Raw genomic sequence first — 16345 nt, 5'->3', positions numbered from 1 at the left:
GCACCGACTTTGAATAACACAGACAAGGTTTGAGCTCTCATAGAAAAATATCTGATAGTGATAAATGCTATGCAGAGAATTAAAACAGTGATGGGATAGAAAGAGACAGGGGGATTAAATGAGATTAGGCTGTCCAGGAAAATCACTCTCCAGGGGTGAAATTTAAGCTGAGATGCAAACGGTAACAAAGAGCCAACCAAAGATCAGGGTGAAGAGAATTCATGGCCAGCAGAGGGACCAGCTAGTGCAGAAAAAGCCCCAATGGATTAATGTGAATGGTTTGACTTCTTAAAAAAAAAATTATACATGATTAGAGTTCAACATTTTCCAGCCAACAACTGTTTACAAGATCAGTAATGGAAGGAGAATTCAATTAAGTCACCAATTTAAGTACACTACTTTTTAATGTTTACTATGATGAACAAAGGGATTAGAATATAGCCATAAACTTTCAAGTTTTCTAAAACACAGTACTTATAAAAGGAATGAAAACATTTTTAGTCTTTCTTTTTTAAAAGCTTAAGATTCTGAACTTACCCTTTCACTTTTCACAGAACCAGTGACATCATCATCGTTTAGGTGGCGCTTGAACTTGGGAGGCATATTTTTTTTTACTCTAGAAGTACTCTTCTACTTCCCAGCAGAGAAAGTACTCACCACCTTTAAGAAAAAATAGGTTTCATTGGATTTGAGACTTTTGGGTGTTAGGTAAAGAAAGTACTTACAACAGAGACCAAGGCCTTATTGTGAAGGGGCCTCCTTCACTTCTCTGACTTTAATTACTCCCTCTCACTTGCTGCTTTCCAGGGACCTCCCTGCTGGGCCTCAACACATAAGAAATAGTAAAAATCATGAAAAAATGGATGTAATTTTCTTAGGAGAACATGTGGAGGAAATGAGTGACAAAGTTTTTATAAAATGAAAAAGCAGACTGTACATGAAGGAAATGGTATAGGAGGTGCGTCCCTGAAAGTGAGACATTGAATGCTTTAGGATTTTTACTTGGACTGAGCAGTCAGCGGAACACTTCCAGTGCTCACTTTAGGTTAGTTGTTTGAACAATGATTCAACTCCCTCATGTGTGAAACAGTATTTTCTAGGCTTCTGCATGGAATTGGGAGGGGTCTACTCAGATAATACATGCACAAGCATTCTGTAAACTCTAACATCCTGTTCTGGAGCGTAGCAATGGGTGTTCCAAGAAACCTGATGCTTGGTAAGAACTGTTCAACAAAGCCAGTGTTCTTCTTCCCCTACAGAAAGTCTCACTTCCTTTTATATGCTAACATGCACTGTGATTTTCCAGGAACGTGCTTGAGTCTGCAACATACTCAAAATTTTCTCCAGAAAAAGCTGACATATGCAGGTATGAGTTTTCAGATTCTTGGACTAGAAGATGGATGAATGATGAGACTAAGGAGTGCTCCAAGTTTTACTGTGAGCTGGGCACTGTGCTCAGGGATTTATGTGTATTTCCTGTTACTCTTAGGCACTAGAAAACTACAGGAAAGCTAAGGCTTAGTAAAGATAAGTAATTAATAGTGTTAGCCACTCTGCTCATTGAAATAGCAGAAGCACAGGCCTCAATTAATCATGGCTGTGCATGATCAGTTGTGACATTTATTCAGTTAATGTCCCAGCAGGTTACACAGTTGTGTCCTAGAAAGACCACTTCCCTATAACAATCCAGCAGCCCTCTTCCCCCTTCCACAAGAATCTGAAAATCTTCAAATTAACTATAGCTAGACATCAGTTTGTTGGTTAATGTTATAATGTAAAAAAATAAGCCCACAGTCCAGTTTCAAAAACAAAATAAAAGTAAGATTTGAAGCTCGCTTCCTGTCAAAACAAATTGGTAAGAAACTGTTCTTTCATAAGAAATGCTCCGGAACCTGAAACTTAACCACGTGTTAAGAAAAAAAAACAAAAACAAATTCTTGCCACATGAATAAACAACTCTAGAGTTCATTCAACAATATTTCTGGCCTTGATTTCAGAGTAATCCATTCATGCAGAAATGTTACAGAATGCATGAAAAAAAAACAAAAAAAACACACCAAACTCACCCACAAATGACAAAGGAAGCAACAGAAGGACTGAGCTTTTTATTACACCCGTATTTTGTTTACATGTTAAACCCCACAAAGCGGCTACCTCAACCTCTCAAAGCACATAACAGGCAGATTTACATAACATCTTTATGAAACACACGGTGAAGCTACAAGCTTAATGATGAGCAAGACCCATCTTCAGATCCCATAATCCAAGGATCAGCCTCAGGAAGGCAAGAAACCAGCGTCTGACCAACAAAAAAGCCAACAGCAAAGCAGCAGGCAGATTAACTACGCACCATGAACCACAGGGCAACTGATGACATCTGTACCAAACAACTCACAGGAAAAAAACCATGCTTAGAAATTAGACTTACATACTCTACTAAGAAGATTTCTGAAAAACAAGACAAAACAAAACCTCACGTATGCATTCAGGTGTCTGTGTCTAGATATATATGTAAACAAGAGTCTTCATCATGTAATTCAGCATGGAGGGCAGAATAGCCATGCACAGTTCACCTAAAAAATGTCATCACCGTCTGCTTCCTATGCCATCCTCCCACGTTTACAATGTATGTATGTATTTTTGGAAGAGGCAATACGTTCTCTTTTCGGGGGCTTTACACATCACACACTTCTAACCTGTTGCTTAATAAATGTTAGCAAAGACTAACAAGCAACCTTGTGTGTTTCATTTCGCACCAGGCTCGCACGCGGGCAGAGGGTTCCCTTGTCCCTGCCTCCATTCCCTGTCGGACTCCTCTCCCTGTCTCTAACCCGCAGGCGAGGCAGATGCAGATGCAGTTTCCGGGAAACCAGCGACTGGAATTGCACGCAGCCTGGAGATGCGGCTATTCACAAAACCTGTCAGCGCAATGATCGCCCGCACTTGCCAGTCCTCACGCTCCGAGCCTTTTAAATCCTGACCCGAGCCCGGCCCTCCAGCCAGAGGCTCCTCCCCCGCCCCATCTGTCGCACCAGGTCAGCTCCAACCTCCGGTCTTTTCGGCCCCGCGACACCCACTCCCTCCCGGCTCCTCCCGCCCGCACACCGTCCCATCACCCTTTCTCACAGCACCCCGGTCCACCCCCGACCTGCTCCCACTCAGGTCACCCTCCTGGGCCCCCAGGCCTGACGCGGACGTTGCGGGACTGGAGCGTCGTCTCGGTTTCCTTCCGCCTCCCTCCTCCCACCTCCTCCCACCACCTCTCCGAGACCAGGCGGGCGCCCGTACCTGAGTCTCCCGGGAGGTCTCGGGCGGCTGCGGGAAGGAACCGGGAGCCGAGGAAGAAAGCCGGGAGCGGAGGCAGTGGACGCCCAGTCGGCGTCCGCCGCTCCGCCGCAGCTGCGCCCCCGCTTATCGAGCTCATTGGCGCTCCGCGGCCTGGCGCCAGGCAGGGGGGGAGGGGGCGGAGCCAGGCCCCGGCGATCGTCGAAAGAGTCGATTCCGCCCTCGTCTCTACCCAGAGAGGGAGGATCCCGCAGGTGCTGAGTCCGATCCGGATCCCTAGGGTTATAAGGCGCTTTAAGGGAGGAATAACTGGTTCCCGAGGTTCCATTCCGACACGGCGTGGTGCTGGGAGTAGGCGGAGGCAGCTGTGAGAAGTCACTCGGGGTGGGGCTGATGAGACCTTTAGAAGGAAGCCGAGGAGAAAAAGAGGGTAGACCTTCGCCGGCATCCTTTAGAGTTCTGACCTAAAATAACTAGGTTCAGGCACTATTCCCTCATCTTTCCTGGCTTTTTAATTTCAAACTGTTATTGCCCACTGGTCCCAAAGGCAAACAACTTACCATTTATGCTATGCCCTTTGTTTTCTCTATAAAAGTGAGTTAACTGCGTTATCAGGAAACTGGCGTGCCTGCAGATGTGCACGAGAGAGAAGGAAACTACTGAACGCAGAGAATTCTGGGAACCAAATCTCTTATTTAGAGGAGGTCTGGCTGGATTTACTGCCATATAACTATTTCCTTTTTATGAATTGGAGCTTTACCTCAATTACGAGTGCTCAGTTCCTATGTGGCTCATGATAAGAACTGGTGACGAAGCGAACACAGGGCCCCAGAAGCCGCCCTCTCCCGGGGTTGGGAACCCAGCCTAGGTTCCAGGGAACTGGCCACTTCCGCCCCCATCCAAGTAGGGCCCGCCTACTTCCGGAAGTAGGGCCCGCCTACTTCCGCCTCACATAAACAAACGCTCGGCGCCTGCGTGAGGCGAGCCTATTGCAGCCAATGGGGTGCCAGGAACAAAAATCAGTGACCAATGAAATGCTGGGAGGTCTGGGCGGTCGACCAATTGCGAAGCCTCGTACCCGGATATGATTGCCGGTTCTGAAATCAAGCTCTGAGAAGGAGAGGCGCTCCCCATGTGGCAGGGGCTGTCGGCGCGGAGTTGAGGTTGAGCGTGTTAGGTTCAGTGTCTCACGTGTGCGGTTCACATGTAAGGGTCCTTCCTTTGGGTTTTGAATGGGGAAAAAATCAACGTGGCTGCTTGTCTGTGGAAAGAAAGCCCATTGAAGTGTCCCGGAGACAGCGTGGTGGAAAGCCCCTCCGTTGGGGGTGGGACAGTCTTGAAGACGCAGGTGCGGTGTGGAAATATGAATCTCTTACCTAAGAGCTCCAAGGAGTTTGGCTCCGTTGACTATTGGGAGAAGTTCTTCCAGCAGCGTGGAAAGAAAGCTTTCGAGTGGTATGGAACTTACCTGGAACTGTGCGGGGTGCTGCACAAATACATGAAGCCCCGGGAAAAGGTAAGCGCGGCCTGGCAGCCGATAGAGAGAGAGAGAGAGCGCGCGAGAATGAGAATGAAAATAAGAGAATGAGAATGAATGTGTATGTGTGTGTGTGTTCGTTCGGGAAGGTGGGAACTGCCTTCCAGGTTATCCTGCACACGGTAAACAGGGACAGGCGTGGGGGCCCTAATTGGGCCCATAATTTCAGGATTTCATGCATCGTTCTGGCTGAAAGGCAGTTAAAAATATTTTTTAAAGGTTTGAGATAAAAGACTTCCCGCCCCAGCTCATCCTTCAATGAATAACCCCACTGGAAGAATCACTTCTTTTAGTAACTCAACCTAGATGTGGTCTCCTAGAGAATAAAGTGTGCGTTTCTGTCACCGCATCATTGTGGAGAAGGCACTAGCTATGTTTCACTGATACACAAATCTGTTATCAAATAATTGTAGCGGGGCCCACTGAATTTCAGGCAATGTGCTCAGCCCTTAAGCTACATGAGCATTAAGGTATAATGCCCTGGGCACAATCCTGAAGAGAAAAGTGATAAGTACAGTAATAGGAGTTTTGATAGAGGAGGGCTTGTACTGGAGGTAGGGAAGGGAGGAGGGTAGAAAGCTTTAAGGAAGTTTTAAGCACCAAGCCTTGTGCTGTGTGTGTGTGTGTATTTGAGTGTTTGATAGTTGAATTCTCATAATAAACTCTGTGAGGTGAGTGGTGTACACACATTATACAGATGGATAAATGAGTCTCTGAGATACTAAGATCATATATGTAATAAATGGCCACATGGAAATTTAGACTCTGGCCCATCAAGCTCCAAAGTTTAGGCACTTCTCATTGTGTATACCATGCTTTTCCAGAGATGGTGACATCAGGGTAGAATTTTGAAGGATTAATGGGAGGTTGCTGCATAGAGCATGAGGCAACAACTTGTGTATTTAAGTTCAGCTTCAGAAAATACCAGGATATCATGAGGAGGAGCCAAAGGCATGAGTGGAATAGGATTATGAACTAGGTTTTCAACAGTAAAACAGATAGGAGATTTCAACTGTAACTACTTACTGCATTTGGATTCTGTTACTTCCTACCGGTTCTTGAGTAAAAATGCCTGATTCAGAGACAAGAACAACCATGATTAGTTCGTTTCCGTAATATGCAAAGTATTATTTTCACATAACCTGCATGGCTGTTGCTGAATGTGATTTTCACTAGTGAGTCCTCTAACCAAAGGTGTTTTAAGATGGAGCCTAGAATCAGCTCTGTAATGGTGCTGTCTTCTGTGACAACAGCATCTTCCCCTTCTGAAAACATGCAACAGCCAAGGTGAGATTTGATTCCTCAACACGTGTGAAGCTCATTCCTTTGCCTTAGTCACTTTCATGCTGTCGGTTCTCCCCCCCCCCCACCCCCTTCAGGTGCTGGTGATTGGGTGTGGTAACTCAGAGCTCAGCGAGCAGCTGTACGATGTGGGCTATCAGGATATTGTGAACATTGACATCAGTGAGGTTGTCATCAAGCAAATGAAGGAACGCAATGCCAACAGACGGCCCCAGATGAGCTTCTTGAAGATGGACATGACACAGATGGAGTTTCCTGATGCCTCTTTCCAGGTGGTGTTGGACAAGGGCACCCTGGATGCTGTCCTGACAGATGAGGAGGAGAAGACCCTGCAACAGGTGGACAGGATGCTGGCTGAGGTTGGCCGTGTCCTGCAGGTGGGCGGTCGCTACCTCTGCATCTCCCTGGCTCAGGCACACGTCCTGAAGAAAGCAGTGGGTCACTTCTCCAGGGAGGGGTGGATGGTCAGGGTGCATCAGGTGGCCAGCAGCCAGGACCAGGTGTTGGAAGCAGAGCCTCGGTTTCCCCTGCCTGTCTTTGCCTTCATCATGACCAAGTTCAGGCCAATCCCTGGCTCTGCCCTTCAGATCCTTGAGCTGTGTGCTCAGGAGCAGGGCAAGCCTGTGCGGCTGGAGAGTGCTGAGCGGCTGGCCGAGGCAGTGCGGGAGCGTCAGCAGTATGCCTGGCTGTGTAGCCAGCTGTACCGCAAGGCCGGGCTGGGGAGTGTGTCCCTGGACTTGTGCAATGGGGACACGGGGGAGCCACGCTACACCCTCCACGTGGTGGACAGCCCCACTGTGAAACCATCGCGGGACAATCATTTTGCCATTTTCATCAGTGAGTTGGGATTGGTCCCTCTCTTCCCTGGAAGGCTGGGCTGGGGCGTTGGTGGATGGGTATGCCTTGGCTGGTTTCATCTTGCAGGGATGGTACTTTCAGAGGTTAGACTAGCCAAGGCATGAGGAAGAAACAATAGCAACTCTCTAGGTACCTTGGATTTGAAGCTTATTTCTTCTCATCTCCCATCGCAAAGCCTTGGTGAAGTGGGAGAATGGCATTGGTAGGAAGGAGAGAAGTAATACAGATGCATTTAGGCAAGTCACACACTGTAGAGATGGTAGTTACTTTGTAACATCGAGTGGTGGGAGCTGTCCAGTCTCGGGTCTGTAGCCTTTAAGCTGTGGGACCTGGGGAAATTGCGGTGTTTCTCTGCTAAATTAGAGAGCTAGTACAGAGCAGTGGCTAAAAAAGGTCAGCTCTGGAACCAGATTATTCAGGTTCCAATTCTGTCCCAGTCACATCTTGGTGATGTGACATTGGACATGTTATTTGTTTTTTTGTGCCTCAGTTTCCTCATCCATAAGTGATATAACTACCTTGTGTAGCTGTGAGAAGTGTAAAAGCTCTTAGGAAGGTGCCTGGCACATGATAACTGCTTTATGGACCTTAGTGTTATTATTGAAAGGGGTAAACGATACCAGATGTACATTAATAATGTTCAAAAAAGAGAATATGAGAGAATGCTTTCAAAAACAGAATATTTTAGATGAATGCAAGGTGTCGATTGGTCACGCTGGCCACTTGTTTCCAGATGACTGAGCCATTTTTTCCAAGTATTCCATAATCCTACCTGCACCTGTGGGAACAAACACGTGCCCCGGATGTGAGCATGGAGTCTGCAGCTGGACTGCCTGGGTTTGAGTTCCAGCTTTGCCATTTATTAGACCTTGGGCAAATAATGTAACTTCTGTCTCAGTTTCCTCATTTATGCAATGGGACTAATAATACTACCTGCATCCCGGGCTATTGTAAAGATTCTATGTGTTTCTATTTGTTAACTGCTTGGAATAATGCCTGGTATGTAGTAAGCATTTGTAGTATTGCTATTTTTTTCCCTTGCACATGTGCTCACACTTCTTATTCCCCCTTGGTCCTGTCTCATGTCTGATGGCAGCTTTGCTCTGGGCCTTGTGCTCCAGGGACTCGTAGCCCCTCAGTGGGTCACAGTAGGAAGGGATTCTGGGCTTGGGCAGGGCCTGCCTCTCTGCCATGTGGTCATACCGGTAATGGGCTTGAACACTCTTCCCGGGACTCCCTGTCACCAGGCGCCTGTTTCCAGTCCCCCAGGGTCGGGAGACCGAGTGGCTCTTTGGCATGGAGGAGGGCCGGAAGCAGCTGGCGGCCAGCGCTGGCTTCAGGAGGCTGATCACAGTGGCCCTGCACAGAGGTCAGCAGTACGAAGGCATGGACAGCATCCAGGCCGAGCTATCAGCCAGAGTCATGGAGTTGGCCCCAGCTGGGATGCCCGCCCAGCAGCAGGTAAGGAAGCTCGGCAGCAGCTTTCACAGGTCTCTGGAGAAGTCACACTAGCAGCCAGGAAGGCAGAGGGTGTCCTGAAAGAAGCTAGGGCAGGGTCTGTGACCGTAGTCGGCTCCTGGAGGGCATGTCAGCAGCTAAGAGCTGAAGTGGGCATCAATCACATTTCTTTGCTCTTGGCAGTGTGAGGAAGGCAAGCGGTTGCCGTTATTGAGACCCACAGGGACATCTGGGTCTGGGGTTGGGAGTCCTTTCAGACTCCACAGAGATGGCACGAAGGAGATGCTCCAGCTCTTGCAGGCTCTAGCTCTTCATTCTGTGAATGACTTGGACTGTATGTCTATTTCCTCACTTGTGCACAAGACTCTCTTGACCCTTTTGCTGCTGCTTTTTTTAAAAAAAATCTTTATTGTTGAAAGAATTACATATGTTCCCTTTATTCCCCCATTAACTCCTTCTAGCACACCCTTGCCCCTGTTGCTTCTTAGAGCCATCATTATCTGAGGGTAAATGGATACTTTCAGGATATGAGCATTGCCGGTCTGGTGTTTTACTGGGACGGAAACTGGAGGTTTTTTGCCCAAGTGGTGATATGGAATTACCAGTTGACATGGTCTGTCTGATGCCATCCTGGTCCCAAGGCAGGGTAGTGGGCAGGTGACTTTATTCTTGACAGAGGGGAAAGCCAAGGTACCTGAGGCTGGGTGCTGTAGTAACAGATCTGAAAAAAAGAATAGGCTCCTGATTCCCAGCCTGGGTTCTGCCCACGAGGCTGACTTGTGCTTACGGAGGAATGTATTTGAGTCTTCCTGGTACACTTGGGGGCGGTGCCCATCAGAGAGACCCAGCTCCTGTGGGAGGTTATTTGTGACCTTCTCTCACCAGTGCCTATGTCTCTGCCAAGTTAGGAATCCCTGGTGATTATTAAATATTCATGTACGTCTTTGAAAAGCAACAGATGTAAAGACTGGAAAAGGAAAGAGAAAAGTTTAGAGGAGAAATGTACTTTTCTCCTAATTTTTTTCTCCTGTTTAGAATAATGGGAGAAAAAGATGAGAATGGCTGAGGGAAGGGACATCTCTTCACGTTTGGAGTGGGTGGATTAGCTCTGTCATCTCCCCTGGATTTCGTTATCTCATCCCCATTCATATTCCTTCTCTCATAATTATAGTCTCTTCCCAAGGGTTCTCTCTGGCTTTGATTGTCCTGGATTGTTGAAAGTGCTTTTGAGGATTACTCTTGAGAAACTTCTATTTTTCTTGGGGGAGAACCAACTGCATTTTATAATGGTTTTGGGGGGATCAGTTAGTTTTCAGAAAGGTAAATTAAACCTTATGAGATCAAGTCAAAGGCCCCAGAGAAGAACTGGAATAGTATGGCACTTCTGTGGAGTTCTACTGCCCAGAACCATGGCATGGATTCCTCAGATACACACAGGGGAAGGGGTTCTACTTTCTCACGTTTCTTAGCTGAGCTGGTGGTTTGAGCACATACCTGTTGTACCTTCAGGTGCCTTTCCTGTCTGTGGGTGGAGACATCGGGGTGCGGACCATTCAGCACCAAGACTGCAGCCCCTTGAGTGGCGACTACGTCATTGAGGACGTGCAGGGGGATGACAAGTGCTACTTCCGGCGGCTCATCTTCCTCAGCAACAGGAACGTGGTGCAGTCAGAAGCCAGATTGCTGAAGGGTGTGTCTCACAGAGGTGAGGCGTCAGAGGCACATTGGTGGGACCCAAATGGACATGGCATGGACTCTTGATTTCGGGTGGTCAGAAGGACCTGGGAGCGTGGCCGAGATGTAGGACAGACCTGGGTACTTGTGACCAGAGGCACATGGCCAAGTGGGTTGTCCTCTTATACCACCTGGGCTCTTAGGATGTGAGTGGCCATAAGAGGTCTGTGTTCTGTTCTTGAGCCAAGCCTGGCTGTGAAATGATAAGGAGCAGGACTAATGGTTTACCAAGTAAACGTGATCATCACTTTAATGCCTTCAGTTTAAAAGCCACTTGCTTTACAAGTTCCACATACGTCTGGGTACTAATTCAACAGGGCTCGGTAAGGTGAGCCATTTCTACTGTCTGAGTGGTACAGTAGAAAGATGATAGGCATTGGAGACAGTCCCAGGTTCAAATCCAGATACAGTAGAAAGATGATAGGCGTTGGAGACAGGCAGTCCCAGGTTCATATCCAGTCTGCACTACTTACTGATTCTGGACCTAATTATTAACTCATCAGATTCTCACGTGTTCTATCTGCCAGTAATTGGAATTAAAGGGCTGTTATAGGAGCTAAAAGAGTAAAAACCCTAGGATAGTAATTGGCATAGAGGAGGTAATTATAAGTCCTTCCCTACAAGAATTTATGAAGATTCTATTAGTGGCCTTATATTTCTCATAGGAGTGGTACCAGGACTCCTAAATTGAGTTTTCCCAGGCTTTGGGGTATATCTTTACCACTTTTCTTTTCAGACTCTGACATGTAACCAGTTCAAATTCCTGCATATTTAACGCTTGGGTTTGTGAGTGAGATCAAGTCAGCTGCAGCCCACTGCCCCTGGTGCTTTGCTCTCTGAGGACTAGTGGACTAAGCATAGGACTTCATTGTCTCTCTTAATTTAGTCCAGAAGAAGCGGAAAAAGGACAGGAAGAAGCAGTGGCCGGCTGGTACTCCAGAGGAGCCCCCTGCAACCCCGGGGCAGTCCATCGATAAGAGCTACCTGTGCTGTGAACACCACAAAGCCATGATCGCCGGCCTGGCCTTGCTGAGAAACCCTGAGCTGCTCCTAGGTGAGGGGGTTGTCACTGCTTCCCACAGCGAGGAGCATGGGAGATGACAGAGCTAATCAAAGGAGCTGCTTGTGAATAAGAGCAGTGATCACAGAATGACAAAAGCATAAACATTCGTATCTTTCTTATTCCCAACCTGCTTCTAAGTTAACGAACATCCAAATAACTTTTTCCTCAAACTGAAGTTGTAATGTTGAAATGGCCATATATGTCTAAGTCTGAAGTTTTTTCTTCCACTCATTTATTTAAACAATTAAGGTGTGAAGTACATCCAGTGTGATAGGTAAAGTACACAGATCTTCAGCTGTTCAAGCTTGATGAATTCTTACATATGTATATACCCACATAACCAGATTGAGCCTTTAAGAACCATGTCTCCAGGCCCTGGCCGGTATGGCTCAGTTGGTTGAGCATTGTCCCATGCACCGAAAGGGCACTGTTTCAATTCCTGGTTGGTCAGGGCACATACCTGGGTTGCAGGCTCAATCCCCAGTAGGAGGTGTGCAGAGGGGCAGCTGATCAATGTTTCTCTCTTACATCGATGTTTCTGTCTCCCTCTCCCTCTCCCTAACTCAATAAAAATAAATAAAAACCATGTCTCCAGAGAAATGCCTTTGCACTTAAGGGGAATTTCTGGCTTTTCAGTAATGCATTATATGATTCTAGCTTGAATCCCTACTTAAAAACCCATATTACAGGCAGTGCAGTCATAGCCTTCTCACTAATGGCAGGTTTGGATCTGACCACAGTAGTGAAAGCGGTCGTATTTCTGTCTGCGTTTGCGCCGTCTTCACCCACAGTCCCTGCGTGTGTCCTTTGGCCCGTTGTGGCGTTGATCTCTGTGGAATCCACTGCCTTGTGATCATGAACCAGGTGTTGGCCATTGTAGACCCCCATTTTGTAGAGGGGTCTAATAAGGCTTATGGTGGGGACTCTTGGTGACGAGTGCTTTGGGATTTTTAAGGGGCTACAATAACACACTGGTCATCTTCTGGATCTGGTAAGGGAAGGACTGTGAGGCCAGGGTTGAGTTTTCAGATGTCAAATTAACTCCTAAATTTTGGGATGAGACAGGGAGGCCAGACCCCTAAATCTGGTATCCCCTGGGCAGAGCCAACAATTTGACTCCCTCTTTTGCCCTCCTGAGGCTGATACCAAACTTTCCAGTGAGCAGATGGTAAAACGATGCTTTCTTCCTGTATTACAGAGACCCCGCTGGCATTGTTGGTGGTAGGCCTGGGCGGGGGCAGCCTCCCCCTCTTTGTCCACGATCATTTCCCAAAGTCCCGTATCGAGGCTGTGGAGATCGACCCGTCCATGTTGGAAGTGGCCACCCAGTGGTTTGGCTTCTCTCAGAGCGACCGGATGAAGGTTCACATTGCAGATGGCCTGGACTATATTACCAGCCTAGCGGGAAGAGAAGGTACTGCTACTGGAGAATTTGGGGGGTGTCAAGGGAAGATTGATCCAAGGTTGTCAGGCCTGTGAGGGCCTCTAGAATCCATCTCTGAGAGGGTGGCATCAGCAACATCCTAGTCTTTTTTCCTGTTGACTTGTTGAAATTTTGTCAGTGACTACAGAGTGCCAATCATATGCTTAGCTCGGTGCTAGGGGCTAGGCTAGGGTGTAGCAAGTTCTACGGACTGTCTCCTGACCTGATAGCGCTAACAGACAGTGGGCTTTTCTTTTGACCCTGCAACATTAACACCTCCTCACCACCTTAAGAAACCTCCAGTATGTAGCTGGGTGAAGAAAGGTGAAGAAAAGTTGAGGGGTGTGTTGGAAGGTGTTTTTTCTAAAATCAGCTGGAAGTGAAGCCAGAAATAGAGCAAAACAGCATTCATGCCATCCACTGGTTCCAAATCTCGGACGTTTGGCAGTGTTTGCACATGTTGTTGGTTGTCATAACCATCGGGTAGGGATGCTTCTGGCATCTGGTGGGAGAGACCAAGGATGCTGCTAAACTACCTACGATTCAAAGGACATCCACTGACGACAGTGAATTGTCTGATCCCGAATGTCAGTAGTGCCGAAGCTGAAAAGCCCTGAGGCAGATGCTGCTCAGTGGGAATCGCAACAGCCCTCCAGCTGCTGGATTTAAGGTTCCGTTAATTCTAATATTTCATATCCCAGACTTAGGACAAAAGTCCTATTCATGTTCTGCAGGAGGTCCCTTGATCCTTCTGCAAGTTTATAGATAGGCTCCTGGTGATGTGTGCTTTCCGGAGCTGGAGTCCCTTGGGGAAAAGTCAGGTTGGTTCAGTCCTAAGTGAACCTGGGGGGCTCATGCCCACCTTTCCTGGTCTGCTTGTTCTGTAACTGATGCTTGGTTCTCATTGGACCAGCTTCTCTTCAGTAAGGGTGTGGCAAACCAGAATGACATTTTGGTGCTGGGATGAGTATATTGGTGCTGGGATGAGTATATTTAGTGCTGGGATGAGTATATTTGGTGCTGAGATGGACAGATGCTGCCTTATTTTAACTGCAAACTGACCACATTAAGAGTTTCACAGGTTCCCTCTCTGAGGCTAGAGTCATTCTGGGGGCTCAGGCCCAAGATAGCTAATACATGTGAAGCATTTAAAACAGTACCAGGCATGTGGTAGGTCAGCCCTTAAAGGCTTAGATACCTGCTTGTCCAGATAAATGATTCTCAGCTCTAACTGCATTGAGATAATTACTTGGGGAGCTGAAGAGAAATGCCAGGCCTTCCGGGAGGTTTTTAACTCAGCTGGTCAAGAAGGGAGCCAAGGTTCTGTAGGTATTTAGAAGCTTCCCACGGTGACTCGAATGTTCTGTCAGGGTTGACAGCCACTGGGACAGACAGACTCTTAACCAAGTAAGTACCCTGCAGAATGGACTCCCAAAGATGAGACCAAGCCCCGTCTTTAAGGTGGGGTACTCACAGCAGAACCTTGGTGACGATTCCTCTGGACAGTGATGTCAGTGGCCTTAACATGCACATCCTCCCTGTTGTCCTTCTGGCTCAGCCACCTGCGCCCACCACAGGTCACAGGAGAGATGCAGTGTAGGAATGTAAATGGCCTTATTTTATCCAGCAAAGACAAAAACTCATTTGCTTCTCTTTCCCAGCACGGCCTCAGTACGACGTGATAATGTTTGATGTGGACAGTAAGGACCCAACACTGGGAATGAGTTGTCCACCCCCAGCGTTTGTGGACCAGCCCTTCCTGCAGAAGGTCAAGAGCATCTTGACTCCTGAAGGTATGAGAACGAAAGGTCAGGAAGGGAGGATGGATGGGTCCTTCAAAAAAAATTTTTTTTTATAACAAAAAATGCACATATCATAAATGTGTAACTTGATTGATTTCCTTCCTTTGAATACGCCCCCTTACCAGCACTGAACACACAGCATTTCCAGCGCCCCAGAAGTCCACCTCTCACCTCCTGTTTGGGATAACAGTCTCCCAACTTCTACCAAGCACGCCTTAGTCTTCCCCATTTTTGTTCTATATAAATGCAATAATCATACAGATTGTAGTCTTTAAGTTTCTGTTTCACCCAACACAATGCTTGTGAGATTCATCCATAATATTGCGTTTCCATTGATCCTTTCATTGCTGTGTAGTGTCATCGTGTGGCTGTAGCGCTCAGTCTCCCCCTCTGCTCTTGGTAGTTGGGCTGTTTTGCTGTTGTGTGCTTTTATAAGTAGTGCTGCCAGTAACATTCGAACGATGCCTTTTGGTGAAACGTTGGCGGGTCTGTTGGGTATATATGCAGGGCTGTAATCGCTGGATGGGAGGTGAAGCGTATGCTCAGCTTTCGCAGATGCTGCCGCCGGTTTTACAAAGTGGTTGTAGTCATTCACACTCCCACCACCATGGCAACGCTAGCTCCCAGTCACATTCCTCCCACATGCCCCGGACTAGGCAGTATCTTATCTCATCTTCATAGCAGCCCATTTCAGATGAGGAAACCGAGGTAAAGAGACCTGCCAAGGTGGCCAGAACAGCGGGGACTCCAGCCCAGGTCCTTGAGAAAACTGGGGCTCTGAGGCCCCCACGTTTTGATTTGGTGTATGGTGCTGTGGTGAACAGAGTTGACTTAGAACCTTAGCTGTTGCAAGGTGACCTTGGCCATCCTTGGCTAGTTAATACCGCATGGTGTTTGTCAAGAACATAACATCCCTACGGAGTTGGTACATTCTTTCTTGGGGGTATTAGTTACTTATTTCTCAGAGCGATTCTTTGGGAAACTGAGACATGGAGAATCGTGAAATCATTGGATAGCAGCATAGAAGAGCAAGAAATGGGCTGATGTTTCCTCTGGTTTGCATATTTCCCATGCTTTTCTCATTCTGCCTTTTGTGTGTGTATGTTCTCTGCAAGCTGGCTGTCGCCGTTGGTGCTGTCTTAGTCCCCCCAGCCACCCCGGGGCAGAAATTGTTATTTTCAGAGCTGTACCTTGTCTCCACGTGTCACCAGATGTGCGGTCATTCTGACTCTTTCCTTCCCACCCTACAGGTGTCTTTATCCTCAACCTCGTGTGCCGAGACTTGGGGCTAAAGGACTCAGTGCTGGGTGGGCTCAAGGCGGTGTTCCCCCTCCTGTATGTCCGGCGCATCGAGGGGGAAGTGAATGAGATTCTGTTCTGTCAACTGCACCCCGAGCGGAAACTTGCCACACCAGAGCTCTTGGACATGGCCCAGGCCTTGGAGCAGACCCTGCGGAAGCCAGGGAGGGGTTGGGATAGCACCTATGTCCTGTCTGATATGCTCAAGACTGTGAAGATTGTGTGATCGCTGGCCTCTCAGCCTCCTGCTTGCCTGACCTTGAACTCCTGGCCTGCCAGAGATTGACGAAATAGAACCCACAATACTTTTTAAGCCTCGTATTTTTCTTGGTTTCATACTCAGCTGCATGGGACCTTCAGCCTGGTGAAGTTGCCTGGAGAGCTGGGAAAATAAAAACGTTCTTCCTGTGCTGTCCTCTTCAGTACCACTGGGTTGGTTGCCTTTGCTTCCTATACCGTGCCCTTGGGTAGAATTCTGTGTTGGAGCCCCTACCAGTCGCTGATGCCTTAACGAGTGAGCACCAAGCTCCTTAGGGAAAGGGTTTTCTTTCAAGAAGCTGTTTCACTTAAACTGTATTTCCTGC

General features: G+C 47.6%; 2 protein-coding genes across 7 annotated transcripts in view; one reads left to right on the top strand and one right to left on the bottom strand.

The window, feature by feature from the left end:
- Nucleotides 1–4151, bottom strand: part of VAMP4 (vesicle associated membrane protein 4) — a 16577-nt gene extending 12426 nt beyond the window's left edge. The window contains exons 1-3 of one of the 2 annotated variants that reach the window (XM_080649250.1): nt 4046–4151; nt 3289–3561; nt 538–660 (exon numbers count right to left, since the gene is read on the bottom strand). In XM_080649250.1, coding sequence (XP_080505376.1) covers nt 538–603 — 66 coding nt within the window. In that variant the 5' untranslated portion in view covers nt 604–660; nt 3289–3561; nt 4046–4151. Of the gene's footprint in view, nt 1–537; nt 661–3148; nt 3259–3288; nt 3562–4045 lie in introns of those variants that run through there. The other variant, XM_080649251.1, reaches the window with a different exon arrangement.
- METTL13 (methyltransferase 13, eEF1A N-terminus and K55) lies at nt 3516–16345 on the top strand. Of its 5 annotated transcripts, none has more exons than XM_080649245.1 (8): nt 3516–4801; nt 6202–6961; nt 8244–8443; nt 9950–10145; nt 11061–11228; nt 12436–12651; nt 14322–14453; nt 15713–16345. In XM_080649245.1, the coding sequence occupies exons 1-8, from the start codon at nt 4649–4651 to the stop codon at nt 15985–15987; spliced, it is 2100 nt and encodes a 699-aa protein (XP_080505371.1). In that variant the 5' UTR covers nt 3516–4648; the 3' UTR covers nt 15988–16345. The 5 variants fall into 5 exon arrangements, with proteins under 5 accessions (XP_080505371.1, XP_080505372.1, XP_080505374.1 ...); XM_080649246.1 differs by having other exon boundaries at nt 3925–4801; nt 6397–6961; nt 15713–16185; XM_080649248.1 differs by having other exon boundaries at nt 4376–4801; nt 6202–6501; nt 15713–16186.

The sequence above is a fragment of the Plecotus auritus genome (genome assembly GCF_963455305.1).
Source record: "Plecotus auritus genome assembly, chromosome: 12".
NCBI lineage: Eukaryota > Metazoa > Chordata > Mammalia > Chiroptera > Vespertilionidae > Plecotus > Plecotus auritus.
Note: the sequence above shows the minus strand (reverse complement) of the source record. Positions and strands in the feature narration are given on the sequence as shown.

Coding starts and splice junctions, on each gene's coding strand:
- METTL13 (XM_080649245.1), top strand. CDS start 4,649: ATGAATCTCTTACCTAAGAGCTCCAAGGAGTTTGGCTCCGTTGACTAT. Junction 6,962..8,243: donor TCATTTTGCCATTTTCATCA/GTGAGTTGGGAT, acceptor GCCTGTTTCCAG/TCCCCCAGGGTCGGGAGACC. Junction 11,229..12,435: donor AAACCCTGAGCTGCTCCTAG/GTGAGGGGGTTG, acceptor CCTGTATTACAG/AGACCCCGCTGGCATTGTTG.